Source organism: Sphaeramia orbicularis, unplaced genomic scaffold (genome assembly GCF_902148855.1).
Source record: "Sphaeramia orbicularis unplaced genomic scaffold, fSphaOr1.1, whole genome shotgun sequence".
NCBI classification, from domain to species: Eukaryota; Metazoa; Chordata; class Actinopteri; order Kurtiformes; family Apogonidae; genus Sphaeramia; species Sphaeramia orbicularis.
Window position 1 is genome coordinate 133,231 of NW_021941621.1, and position 14,440 is coordinate 147,670.

At 47.4% G+C, this 14,440-nt stretch overlaps 1 protein-coding gene across 1 annotated transcript in view; it reads left to right on the forward strand.

The window, feature by feature from the left end:
* Positions 1–14,440, forward strand: part of heatr1 (HEAT repeat containing 1) — a 54,662-nt gene that overhangs the window by 25,978 nt on the left and 14,244 nt on the right. The window contains exons 23-30 of the mRNA XM_030130354.1: positions 1,129–1,371; positions 3,979–4,110; positions 4,828–4,931; positions 5,047–5,193; positions 8,815–9,055; positions 9,327–9,455; positions 12,663–12,881; positions 12,965–13,094. Of these exons, the coding sequence (XP_029986214.1) occupies positions 1,129–1,371; positions 3,979–4,110; positions 4,828–4,931; positions 5,047–5,193; positions 8,815–9,055; positions 9,327–9,455; positions 12,663–12,881; positions 12,965–13,094 (1,345 nt within the window). The remainder of the gene's footprint in view (positions 1–1,128; positions 1,372–3,978; positions 4,111–4,827; positions 4,932–5,046; positions 5,194–8,814; positions 9,056–9,326; positions 9,456–12,662; positions 12,882–12,964; positions 13,095–14,440) is intronic.

A 14,440-nucleotide genomic window follows, 5' to 3' on the forward strand; every position in this document is an offset into this window, starting at 1 on the left:
CTCAAACTCTGATCGGTTTCTGATTCGAGGAGTTTTCAGATTATTAGTGGTCATAAGTCAGTTTCATTAAAGTGAGAATGGGATCCCTCAGGGCACCGTCTTAGGCCCCATTATTCATATGTTTGCATTCCTGTATTTTTAGAGGCCAGTTCTACAGATGGACGCTGATGACACTGACCCCATTTACATCCAGACTAATACTCTGATCATCAGTTTATTATTGATCATGTAAACAGTCTAATCTGATCTGTTTTATCAGATAACAGCAGTAATCGGATTATAAAAAATCAGATGAACTCACCTGGATTTGTGCCCAATACGCTGATGTCTTCCTTTATGTATTCAGTTTAATCTGATTTATTTAGTTCTGTTACATCTGAAAAAGTAGAAAAACTATTAAAATCATCAAAAATAGAAGTGGTGTAGAAGATAGAAACAGAGAGTTTGATTTGACCATCACTAGACTCAAACAAAACCAAACCGAACAAAACTTGAGTAAAATAATGACAAAAAAAAGAACTAAACTGAAACAATGGAGTGAAATAATGAATAAAATGAGCAAAACTAAACAAAAATATAATAAAGTAATGAACAAATGAACAAAACTTGAGTAAAATAATGGAAAAAAAGAACAAAACTGAAAAAATTGAGTAAAACAATGAATAAAATGAGCAAAACTAAACAAAAATGTACTAAAGTAATGAAAAGTGAACAAAACTTGAATAAAATAATGAAAAAAAGAACTAAACCGAAAAAATTGAGTAAAATAATGAATCAGAAAAACTAAACAAAAATGTACTAAAGTAATGAAAAAATGAACAAAACTGAAGAAAACTTGAATAAACTAGAGAACATAAAGAACAAAAGTAAACATGAGCAGAAGACGACAACAGGAAACTGGATTCCATGGTCAGTTCGTTGGTCCAAACTCTGAAGTGAATCGTCTAAAGAGGCGTTCGTTTGTGAAGTGACTGGAAACACATCAGATCTGAGTGTTCCACTGATCGGATTAGAACACAGCAGATTTTGGGGGGGGGGGGGGGGGGTGTCTTGACGGTCCGGGTCTGGTCTTGACGGTCCGGGTCTGGTCTTGACGGTCCGGGTATTTCTTGGTCTCTCTCCTCTCAGGACGTCCTGTCGGCTCTGCTCCCCGTCCTGGACCGGCTCCAGGACCAGGCCGGACCCGACGTCCCGGCCCTGCTGGCGGACGAGGCCCGGCTGGTGCAGCTGCTGCTGGGGAAGTTCACCCAGGAGTCGGCGCCCCTGCTGGCCACAGACAGGAAGTGTCTGGAGCTGTTCGTCTGCGCTCTGAAGAGCTCCGCCCCCTCGCACCCCAGCATCCCCAGCTCCCAGATCATCGCTCTGGAACAGGTCTGGACACCCCCCCCCCCCCCACCAGGGTCTTTAATCAGTCAGGTCCAGTCAGCTGGTGTTCCGTCCCGGCCTGGGGGGTTTCTTTGTCCCCTCCCACCTCCCAAACACACAGGGCAGTCCAGAGCTGAAGTCCAAAAGGTTTCAAAGGTGCAGGAGACTTTGGTGAGCAGCGTGTCCTCAGGTCTGTCCTCAGGTCTGTCCTCAGGTCTGTCCTCAGGTCTGTCCTCAGGTCTATCCTCAGGTCTATCCTCAGGTCTGTCCTCAGGTCTATCCTCAGGTCTGTCCTCAGGTCTGTCCTCAGGTCTGTCCTCAGGTCTATCCTCAGGTCTATCCTCAGGTCTATCCTCAGGTCTGTCCTCAGGTCTGTCCTCAGGTCTATCCTCAGGTCTGTCCTCAGGTCTGTCCTCAGGTCTATCCTCAGGTCTGTCCTCAGGTCTATCCTCAGGTCTGTCCTCAGGTCTGTCCTCAGTCTGTCCTCAGGTCTGTCCTCAGTCTATCCTCAGGTCTGTCCTCAGGTCTATCCTCAGGTCTGTCCTCAGGTCTGTCCTCAGGTCTATCCTCAGGTCTGTCCTCAGGTCTGTCCTCAGGTCTGTCCTCAGGTCTGTCCTCAGGTCTATCCTCAGGTCTGTCCTCAGGTCTGTCCTCAGGTCTATCCTCAGGTCTGTCCTCAGGTCTATCCTCAGGTCTGTCCTCAGGTCTGTCCTCAGTCTGTCCTCAGGTCTGTCCTCAGGTCTGTCCTCAGGTCTATCCTCAGGTCTGTCCTCAGGTCTGTCCTCAGGTCTGTCCTCAGGTCTATCCTCAGGTCTGTCCTCAGGTCTGTCCTCAGTCTATCCTCAGGTCTGTCCTCAGGTCTATCCTCAGGTCTGTCCTCAGGTCTGTCCTCAGTCTGTCCTCAGGTCTGTCCTCAGGTCTGTCCTCAGTCTGTCCTCAGTCTATCCTCAGGTCTGTCCTCAGGTCTATCCTCAGGTCTGTCCTCAGGTCTGTCCTCAGTCTGTCCTCAGGTCTGTCCTCAGGTCTGTCCTCAGGTCTGTCCTCAGGTCTGTCCTCAGGTCTGTCCTCAGGTCTATCCTCAGGTCTGTCCTCAGTCTGTCCTCAGGTCTGTCCTCAGGTCTATCCTCAGGTCTGTCCTCAGGTCTGTCCTCAGTCTGTCCTCAGGTCTGTCCTCAGGTCTATCCTCAGGTCTGTCCTCAGTCTGTCCTCAGGTCTGTCCTCAGGTCTATCCTCAGGTCTGTCCTCAGGTCTGTCCTCAGGTCTGTCCTCAGGCTGTGAATCTGTTGGTCTGTCTGTCCGACTCCTGTCAGTTCACTTCCACATTCAGCCCAGTGGGATCAAGTGGGATCTTCAGTGGGATCTCAGTGGGATCTTCAGTGGGATCTGCAGTGGGATCTGCAGTGGGATCTTCAGTGGGATCTCAGTGGGATCTTCAGTGGGATCTCAGTGGGATCTTCAGTGGGATCTCAGTGGGATCTCAGTGGGATCTTCAGTGGGATCTCAGTAGGATCTGCAGTGGGATCTCAGTGGGATCTGCAGTGGGATCTGCAGTGGGATCTCAGTGGGATCTGCAGTGGGATCTGCAGTGGGTCGAACCAGTCAAATAATAACAGTGAAAAAGGAAAATTCTCTTCTGATCAGGTTTACATCTACAAAGTTTCCTTAAAAATCTAAAGAACATGAACAACTGGAGCTGTTTGAAGAAAAGCAAGTGTAATTTGAACAATGTTCTGCCTCCGTTTATCAGTTTGTCATTTCCACATGTGTGTTACACTCACACAGAACATTTAATAACAGACAGAATATTGGAAAAAGTGCGTTTACTTTTATTAAAACGTGTCTGTTTGTTCATATTTGTTCAGGTTATTCACATTTTTTGTAAAATTATAGTTTGGTAATATAAACATTTTCATATAATTTTACTTTTTTTCACCGAAAAATCAAAGAGAACATGTGGGGTTGTCACTATTTATAGGTGATTCTGATCCTATGTGACTGGTTCTGACCCACTTTAAATCTGATTGGACTGTATGTGTGTGTATGTGGAAGCTGAATTTAAGTGAGTTTGACACCACTGACTTCAGATCTTCAGTGTAATTTTTGCATTTCACACATTCATCCCAGGACCGGACTGGACCCTTTGGTGGACCGGACTGGACCCTCTGGTGGACCACATGTTTGACACCTGTGTGTGTGTGTGTGTGTGTGTGTGTGTCATTCCTCAGCTGAATGTCTTCGTCAGTCTGAACAGTTTCTTAGTTCCATCCACCACAAACCGACCATGTGTTCACAGGCAGAGTCAGGAGGAACTGGAATACTGTCATGACGTGCATTGTGGGAAACGGAGGTTCACGCAGCCTCCTGACAGCAGCGGCTGAACAGACAGGACTGGATCGGCAGGAGCTCCCTTCCCTCTGCATATTCCTACAGCCGTTTCCGCATTTCAGCCGTTTCCGCGTCCTGTTTGTTTCATCCGTTTCAGATCATATGGTCGCTCTGCCGCTGTCAGGTGGCTGCACAAACCTCCGTTTCCCACAATGCACGTCACGACAAAATCCCTCAGGTTTGTCTGTTCACGTCCTCTTTGTCCTGTTCGTCTGTTTCCGTCTCCAGATCTCCAAGTCCTTCTTCTCGTCCGTCGGGGACGAGTCGGTCCAACAGAAGCTGCTGGCGGTGATGTTCGACCTGCTGGTGGACAACAGGAGTCCACAGGTGGCCAACGGCGTCAGCAGCGCCTTCAAAGGGGTCAGTACAGACCGCATCAGACCACATATGACCCTGGAGACCACATCAGACCACATCAGACCACATATGACCCTAGAGACCACATATGACCCTGTTAGACCTCTATTAGACACAGTTAGACCCACATCAGACCCCATTAGACCCCAATTACCCCATCAGACCCTGTTAGACTCCATCAGACCTTGTTAGATCCTCCCATCAGACCTGGTTGGACCCTGTTTACCCCATTAGACCTCATCAGACCCCGTTAAACATCCCCCATCAGACCTCATCAGACCCAGTTAGACCCCATCAGACCCTGTTGGACCCCATCAGACCCTTTTGGACTCCATCAGACCCTGTTGGACCCCATCAGACCCTGTTAGACTCCATCAGACCTTGTTCGATCCCCCCATCAGACCCAGTTAGACCCCATCAGACCCTGTTGGACCCCATCAGACCCTTTTGGACTCCATCAGACCCTGTTAGACCCCATCAGACCCAGTTAGACCCCATCAGACCCTGTTGGACCCCATCAGACCCTTTTGGACTCCATCAGACCCTGTTAGACCCCATCAGACCCTGTTAGACTCCATCAGACCCTGTTAGACTCCATCAGACCTTGTTCGATCCCCCCATCAGACCCAGTTAGACCCCATCAGACCCTGTTGGACCCCCTCAGACCCCGTCAGTCTGGTCTTATGCGGTCCTCAGCTCCTCTTTCTGTCCTTCCTTCAGATCTCCGTCGACGCTCAGCTCGTGGCCAATGAGCTCAGTCCTCCAGACAAACCCGCAGTGGGCGGGACCGTCCAGCAGAGCCGCCGGAGCAGGATGACGAGCAGGTGAACAGAACCGCCCACACCGGGACCACGAACTATCAAAACACCGACTCTGAGAACCGGATCAGACCCTAATCCGGATCCGAATCTGAACCTCCTGACGTTTCTGCGTTCACAGGAAGAAAGCGGACGGAGGTGTGGCGGAGCCTGAAGGGGGCGCTGTGTCCTGGGGGAGGGTCTGTCTGATCCTGGAGCTGCTGCAGCACAAGAAGAAGCTCAAGAGGGTCCAGACCCTGGTCCCGGTTCTGTTCTCTCTGCTGTCCAGGTAGAAGCAGCTGGAGTCAAGGTTTTAGACACCAGACGGATCCACTTCCAAATGTTTAGAAAGACTGAAGTATCAGAAAATGAGCAAAACAAACCAAAACAAACCCATTTATGAACATTTTATCTGGTCCAGAATCTGATCCATTTGTCCAAAGTCCTGAGTGTGATCCTAGCTTAAACTCTGAACCACTGAACAACACAATAATGTGAATAATGGATGTGAAAATACAAATAAATGTCACAAAATAGGAACAGGAATGCAAATAACTGAAAAAATAAATAGAGAAAAATGTAAATAAATGACAAAATCAATGCAAAAATATGAAAAACGATGAAAGTATGTGGAGAAAACGAAACAACAATATAAATACAAGACAAGAAAACAAATGGTGGAATAGATACTTTAGTAAACAATCCAAAACAAAAAAAAACGCACAACATAGTGTTAAAATACATGTAAAGGAAACTGAATAAATGATACGAAATATAAATAAATGAGTTGGAAATCCAAAGAACGTCACGAAATGATCTGAAAATGCAAGTGAATGCTACAAAAACACTAAATACAAAAAATGATAGAAAATTAGAAATACTCAACTCAAAAACACACAGTGGACAAATATAAATAAACAGCATGAAAGTATGAAAAAAACAATAACTGACTACTCAGAAAAGTGAAGTAAAAATACAAATAAAACACATGAAAAATATCAAAGGGAATAGAAAATGAATTAGTAAATGGTGTGAAAAGAGGAAATAGAAAATACAGAGAAATGAGAGAAACATGAATAAACAAAGGAAAGTATAAATAAAAGTAGATTACATTAAAATGTGAAGAACTTTAAGCAGAATTATAGGATGAATGTGAAAATACTAATAAAAAAATGCAAATAAATGACATAAATCTGACAAACACAAAATTTTAACAAGAAAATGTTACAAAAATACAAACAATACTTGGAAAAAAAGCAGAAAAATACAAAATAAATATCTAAAAAACATTAAAATATAGAGAAGTACATGATTAAATGTACAAATAAATCAAAAAATTAATGTTACATGTTAATGTGAAAAACATGAAAATGTAAATAAATGCAATAAAATTAAGATAAAGAAGGAAAAAAACAGGCACAAAAATAGAAAAAAATAATAGAAACCTGGATAAAAGAGTTTTACACCTATGAATAAACAACAGGGAAATAGACGCTCCTCTGACCCAGGATCTGATCCAGATCTGATCCAGATCTGATCCAGGGTCTGATCCAGATCTGATCCAGGGTCTGATCCAGGATCTGATCCAGGGTCTGACACAGATCTGATCCAGGATCTGATCTAGATCTGATCCAGGGTCTGACACAGATCTGATCCAGATCTGATCTAGGGTCCGACCCAGATCTGATCCAGGATCTGATCCAGATCTGATCCAGGGTCTGATCCAGATCTGATCCAGGATCTGATCCAGGGTCTGACCCAGATCTGATCCAGGATCTGATCTAAATCTGATCCAGGGTCTGACACAGATCTGATCCAGGATCTGATCCAGATCTGATCTAGGGTCCGACCCAGATCTGATCCAGGATCTGATCCAGATCTGATCCAGGGTCTGACCCAGATCTGATCCAGGGTCTGACCCAGATCTGATCCAGGGTCTGACCCAGATCTGATCCAGGATCTGATCCAGATCTGATCCAGGGTCTGACACAGATCTGATCCAGGGTCTGACACAGATCTGATCCAGGATCTGATCCAGATCTGATCTAGGGTCTGACCCAGATCTGATCCAGGATCTGATCCAGATCTGATCCAGGGTCTGACCCAGATCTGACCCAGATCTGATCCAAGATCTGATCCAGATCTGATCCAGGGTCTGACCCAGATCTGATCCAGGGTCTGATCCAGATCTGATCCAGGGTCTGACCCAGATCTGATCCAGGATCTGATCCAGATCTGATCCAGATCTGATCCAGGGTCTGACCCAGATCTGATCCAGGGTCTGACCCAGATCTGATCCAGGGTCTGACCCAGATCTGACCCAGATCTGATCCAGGGTCTGACCCAGATCTGATCCAGGGTCTGACCCAGATCTGATCCAGGATCTGATCCAGATCTGATCCAGGGTCTGACCCAGATCTGATCCAGATCTGATCCAGGATCTGATCCAGATCTGATCTAGGGTCTGACCCAGATCTGATCCAGGATCAGATCCAGATCTGATCCAGGATCAGATCCAGATCTGATCCACGGTCTGACCCAGATCTGATCCAGGGTCTGACCCAGATCTGATCCAGGGTCTGACCCAGATCTGATCCAGGGTCTGACCCAGATCTGATCCAGGATCTGATCCAGATCTGATCCAGGGTCTGACCCAGATCTGATCCAGGATATGATCTAGATCTGATCCAGGGTCTGACACAGATCTGATCCAGGATCTGATCCAGATCTGATCCAGGGTCTGACCCAGATCTGATCCAGGATCTGATCTAGATCTGATCCAGGGTCTGACACAGATCTGATCCAGGGTCTGATCCAGATCTGATCTAGGGTCTGATCCAGATCTGATCCAGGGTCTGGTCCAGATCAGACCCAGGACATGGTGTCTGGCGTCCTGTGGTCTGGGTTTTAGGTCAGACCACCTCTGTCACTGTTGGCCACTCCCACAACACGTCTGCTCATTTAAACGCTGTAAAAAATGGTGTAAATTCCCACAAAACGTCGTTTTTTACGCCGTCATGTCCAGTTTTAACGGCGGTGTAGAAGGTGCCATCTTATGGCTCCTCATGGTTTTTCCTCAGAGCAGGTCAGAAATAGATGCAATCAGCAGCAAAGCAGATCACATGGGTGTGGTCTGTCTGTTCTCTTTTCCTATTGGCTGATAACTGTTCAACTTTAGTGGCTGTGAAAGCCAGGGGGCGGAGATGAAAATAATACAAGAAAACGCCACTTTCTACATCGTCAGAAGTGACACAGAGCGCCATAAAACACAGCGTTTTAAGAGCGGCGCTCTTCAAACGGTACATGATGACGTAAAAAACAGTGTTTTTTGTGGGAATTTATGCTGCATTTTACTGTGTTTTGGCGGTTTGGGCGCTGTTTTTTTACAGCGTTTAAATGACCAGACGTGTTGTGGGAGTGGCTGACAGACGGCCTGCCAGGGCGTCCTGTCGGTGCTGGGGTTGGCGTCCTGTGGTCTGGATGTCGTGTCTGTGCGTCACATTCCAGCCTGTGTTGGTGTGTTTGTGCCCCTCAGGTGTCTGGAGTCCGGTCCTGCAGACCGGACCAGACCAGACCAGTATTTACCTGTGTTGGTGTGTTTGTGCCCCTCAGGTGTCTGGAGTCCGGTCCTGCAGACCGGACCAGACCAGACCAGTATTTACCTGTGTTGGTGTGTTTGTGCCCCTCAGGTGTCTGGAGTCCGGTCCTGCAGACCGGACCAGACCAGACCAGTATTTACCTGTGTTGGTGTGTTTGCGCCCCTCAGGTGTCTGGAGTCCGGTCCTGCAGACCAGACCAGACCAGTATTTACCTGTGTTGGTGTGTTTGTGCCCCTCAGGTGTCTGGAGTCCGGTCCTGCAGACCAGACCAGACCAGTATTTACCTGTGTTGGTGTGTTTGTGCCCCTCAGGTGTCTGGAGTCCGGTCCTGCAGACCAGACCAGCGTCGAGTACACCAAACAGCTCCTGCTCAGCTGCCTCCTGAACGTCTGCACCAAACTGGGTCCTGATGGACCGGCGCCGGACCCGGGCGTCCTGGACGAGGACAAGTTCAGCGTGGAGCTGGTGGTCCAGTGCATCCGAATGTCCGAGGTCCCTCAAACGCACCACCAGGCTCTGCTGCTGCTGGGAAGCGTCGCTGCCATCTTCCCTGTGAGTGTCCAAACAGGTCCAGGTTCAGGTGCAGGTTCAGGTTCAGGTCCAGGTCCAGGTGCAGGTGCAGGTCCAGGTGCAGGTCCAGGTCCAGGTGCAGGTCCAGGTTCAGGTGCAGGTTCAGGTCCAGGTCCAGGTGCAGGTTCAGGTGCAGGTCCAGGTCCAGGTGCAGGTCCAGGTGCAGGTTCAGGTGCAGGTGCAGGTCCAGGTGCAGGTCCAGGTGCAGAGTATTAGTGTTTAGACTGAGCATGTGCGTGCTCCTCCTCCTCAGGACAAAGTGCTACTGAACATCATGCCCATCTTCACCTTCATGGGCGCCAACATCATGCGACTGGACGACGCCTACAGCTTCAGAGTCATCGACAAAACGGTCCAGATGGTCATCCCGGCGCTGATCCAGGTGAAACACCACAGAACCCATTCAAGTCTGCATGTGCGCTGATTATTATGGGGTTTACTGGGGCAGTAGGATGGTTTTACATGGTTACTATGGTGAGTCTTACTCTGTTACATGGTTGCTATGGTTACTGATGCCACTTTTTGCAGTTGCTAGGATAATTGTTGCCTTTTTCATGGTTACGATGTTGTTTTCTGTCTCTTACATGGTTACTATGGTTAGGGTTAACCCTGACCCTCTAACCCACAGGTGTCAAACATGCGGCCCGGGGCCCAAATCCGGCCCGCAATGTGAATTTGTGAAATGCAAAAATTACACTGAAGATATTAACAATCAACAGTATGAAAATCATTTTAATTCAGGTTCCACATACACACACATACAGTCCAATTAGATTTAAACTGGGTCAGAACCAGTCAAATATTATCAAAATGACCTATAAATAATGACAACTCCAAAATTTCTTTTGATTTTTTTTGGTGTAAAAAAGTAAAATTACATGAAAATGTTTATAAAACGTGAATAACCTGAACAAATATGAACAAACAGACATGTCTTAATAAAAGTAAATGCAGTTTTTCCAATATTCTGTCTGTTATTAAATGTTCTGTGTGATTGTAACACACACGTGTAAATGATAAACTGATAAACGGAGGCAGAATACTGTTCAAACTGCACTTGTTTTTCTTCAGACAATTCCAGATGTTCATGTTATTCAGATTTTTAAGGAGCCTTTGTAGATGTAAACCTGATCAGAATTTAATTTTCCTTTTTTCACTGTTATTGTTTGCCTGGTTCAGCCCACTGCAGATCCCACTGCAGATCCCACTGCAGATCCCACTGCAGATCCCACTGCAGATCCCACTGCAGATCCCAGTGGGCTGAATGTGGAAGTGACAGCCCAGCTCTACCCTAACCTGTCCGCTCCTCAGGCTCGTTTTCACTTTAAAACAGTTGAATTCCCTTTCAAAGGCAGGAACAGCTGATATGGGTAAACAAATGAACCTGACATGGGGTCCACAGTGTTAGCTGTAACCAGGGAATGCTGTGGAAAACCAGATGGATGCCCACTGGCCCCTCCCATTGGCCCCTCCCACTGGCCCCTCCCATGACCTTTGGTTGGATTTAAATCCCACCCTTACTTCACTCAAACCAGTTTTCTCTTGGACTGCTCAGTCTGTTCCTGTTCACTCATGCATATAAACCTGAGTCTGTACATGTGGACACATATGCACCGACAGACGACCACAAAGAACAGCACAAACATGAACACATGTGGACACATATGCACCGACAGACGACCACAAAGAACAGAACAAACATGAACACATGTGGACACATATGCACCGACAGACCAACACAAAGAACAGCACAAACATGAACACATGTGGACACATATGCACCGACAGACGACCACAAAGAACAGCACAAACATGAACACATGTGGACACATATGCACCGACAGACGACCACAAAGAACAGAACAAACATGAACACATGTGGACACATATGCACCGACAGACCAACACAAAGAACAGCACAAACATGAACACATGTGGACACATATGCACCGACAGACGACCACAAAGAACAGCACAAACATGAACACATGTGGACACATATGCACCGACAGACGACCACAAAGAACAGAACAAACATGAACACATGTGGACACATATGCACCGACAGACCAACACAAAGAACAGCACAAACATGAACACATGTGGACACATATGCACTGACAGACGACCACAAAGAACAGCACAAACATGAACACATGTGGACACATATGCACCGACAGACGACCACAAAGAACAGCACAAACATGAACACATGTGGACACATATGCACCGACAGACCAACACAAAGAACAGCACAAACATGAACACATGTGGACACATATGCACCGACAGACGACCACAAAGAACAGCACAAACATGAACACATGTGGACACATATGCACTGACAGACGACCACAAAGAACAGAACAAACATGAACACATGTGGACACATATGCACCGACAGACGACCACAAAGAACAGCACAAACATGAACACATGTGGACACATATGCACCGACAGACGACCACAAAGAACAGAACAAACATGAACACATGTGGACACATATGCACCGACAGACGACCACAAAGAACAGCACAAACATGAACACATGTGGACACATATGCACCGACAGACGACCACAAAGAACAGCACAAACATGAACACATGTGGACACATATGCACTGACAGACGACCACAAAGAACAGCACAAACATGAACACATGTGGACACATATGCACTGACAGACGACCACAAAGAACAGCACAAACATGAACACATGTGGACACATATGCACCGACAGACCAACACAAAGAACAGCACAAACATGAACACATGTGGACACATATGCACCGACAGACGACCACAAAGAACAGCACAAACATGAACACATGTGGACACATATGCACTGACAGACGACCACAAAGAACAGAACAAACATGAACACATGTGGACACATATGCACCGACAGACGACCACAAAGAACAGCACAAACATGAACACATGTGGACACATATGCACCGACAGACGACCACAAAGAACAGAACAAACATGAACACATGTGGACACATATGCACCGACAGACGACCACAAAGAACAGCACAAACATGAACACATGTGGACACATATGCACCGACAGACGACCACAAAGAACAGCACAAACATGAACACATGTGGACACATATGCACCGACAGACCAACACAAAGAACAGCACAAACATGAACACATGGAACTGAGGGCAACTTTTCCAAATGTATAGGTTTTTGAGCCACCCTGTATATACACACACACACACACACATACACACACACACACACACACACACATGCACACACACACACCTGTAAATAGCTCTCTGTTTGCACTAGTCTTTGTTTTACTAAATGTTTGTCTTATGAACTCTTATTTGTCTGTTTGTCTGTTTGTCTGTCTGTCTGTCTGTTTGTCTGTCTGTTTGTTTGTCTGTTTGTTTGTCTGTTTGTCTGTCTGTTTGTCTGTCTGTTTGTTTGTCTGTTTTTGTCTGTCTGTTTGTCTGTTTATTTGCTTTTGTTTTTACCCCTGTCACAATATTTATCTAACACTGAAAAAAATACAAATGAACAGATCAGTCCAGATCAGAGTCCTCAGTCTTTTTTTTTCTCATCCCTTCAGGCCCATCAGCTTTCTGACGGTCAGACGTCGCCTCACATGGTCGCCATGGCGACGCGCATCATGCACGTGTTCGCCGACGCGCTGCCTCACGTGCCCGAGCACCGGCGCTTACCCATCCTCACTCAGCTGGTGACCACGCTAGGCCCCGCCCACTTCCTCTGGGCCCTGATGCTGCTCCTGTTCAAGCTCCACGCCACCGCGGCCCACGCCGGCGACAAGGTGAGGACAGACGAGGCATCCAGAAGCGGAACGTGAGCGTCCTGCGCAGAGCGTCCGCTTTAACCTGACCTGTGTGGTTTCAGGACGCAGCGTTACAGAAGGACCTGGACTTCTGGATCTGTGTGTGCGGTCAGTTCGAGGTGAACGAGCAGCTGACGTCCGTGGTCCGCATCCTGGGCTTCCTCCTGCGGCTTCCTGACGACAAAGACGACGGTGAGACTCAACAAGCACCGCTCAGCCATGTTCAGGGAGCTCACAGCCAGACTTAAAGCTATTCCTACCCATGTGGCATTTCTCACAGCACTTAGTAAAAGTTTGAACATGAACAACCCGCCTCCCTCCAAAGCCCCGCCCACTTCCCCCTGCCTGAGCAACACAGTCTCAACACACGGTCAGAGTCCTGTAGCGGCACTAGTGGACACAGGGGGCGGGCTGATAGAACTGCACAGAAAGCCCTCAGTGTCGTTGAGCTCTGACACTCCCCCCTCTAACCTGATGCACGAGGAGGAGGAGGTGGAGGAGGAGGAGGTGGAGGAGGAGGAGGAGGAGGTCCAGTCACTTCAGTGTGTCTGTGGACCCCTCCCTCAGTAATCAGATACATCATCCACCTGCCGTGGCTCCTGTACCATCAGTCGAGCCTGGATTTAAGGGTGTGGTCTGTGTTTAAGGGTGTGGTCTGTGTTTAAGGGTGTGGTCTGTATTTAAGGGTGTGGTCTGTGTTTCAGGGTGTGGTCTATATTTAAGGGTGTGGTCTGTGTTTAAGGGTGTGGTCTGTATTTAAGGGTGTGGCCTGTGTTTCAGGATGTGGTCTGTGTTTAAGGGTGTGGTCTGTGTTTCAGGGTGTGGTCTATATTTCAGGGTGTGGTCTGTGTTTCAGGGTGTGGTCTGTATTTCAGGGTGTGGTCTGTGTTTAAGGGTGTGGTCTGTGTTTAAGGGTGTGGTCTGTGTTTAAGGGTGTGGTCTGTATTTAAGGGTGTGGTCTGTGTTTCAGGGTGTGGTCTGTGTTTCAGGGTGTGGTCTATATTTAAGGGTGTGGTCTGTGTTTAAGGGTGTGGTCTGTATTTAAGGGTGTGGCCTGTGTTTCAGGGTGTGGTCTGTGTTTAAGGGTGTGGTCTGTGTTTCAGGGTGTGGTCTATATTTCAGGGTGTGGTCTGTGTTTCAGGGTGTGGTCTGTATTTCAGGGTGTGGTCTGTGTTTCAGGGTGTGGCCTGTGTTTAAGGGTGTGGCCTGTGCAGTTCTGGGTCAGTGTCTCCACTGTCCAGCTGATGGGCGTGTCCACTGTGAACGCGCTGCCTCTGCAGATGTTCCGTGGACATTTGAGGATTCGTATCCAGACATTTATCGTCTTACAGAGTGTGACACCAAGTCCATGAACCTGTGTGAGTCCTGTGGTCATTAAAGCTGACCTTTGACCTGTGTGTTCAGTCCAGTCCACCAGACCACTGGACTTTTATCTCCATCCTTCGTTCATCAGACACCTGTTTGTTCCCTCACATGTTTCTGTTCATGAATCTGTTTTTTCCTTCATGTGCATTTGAGTTCTATCCATTCACATCCTA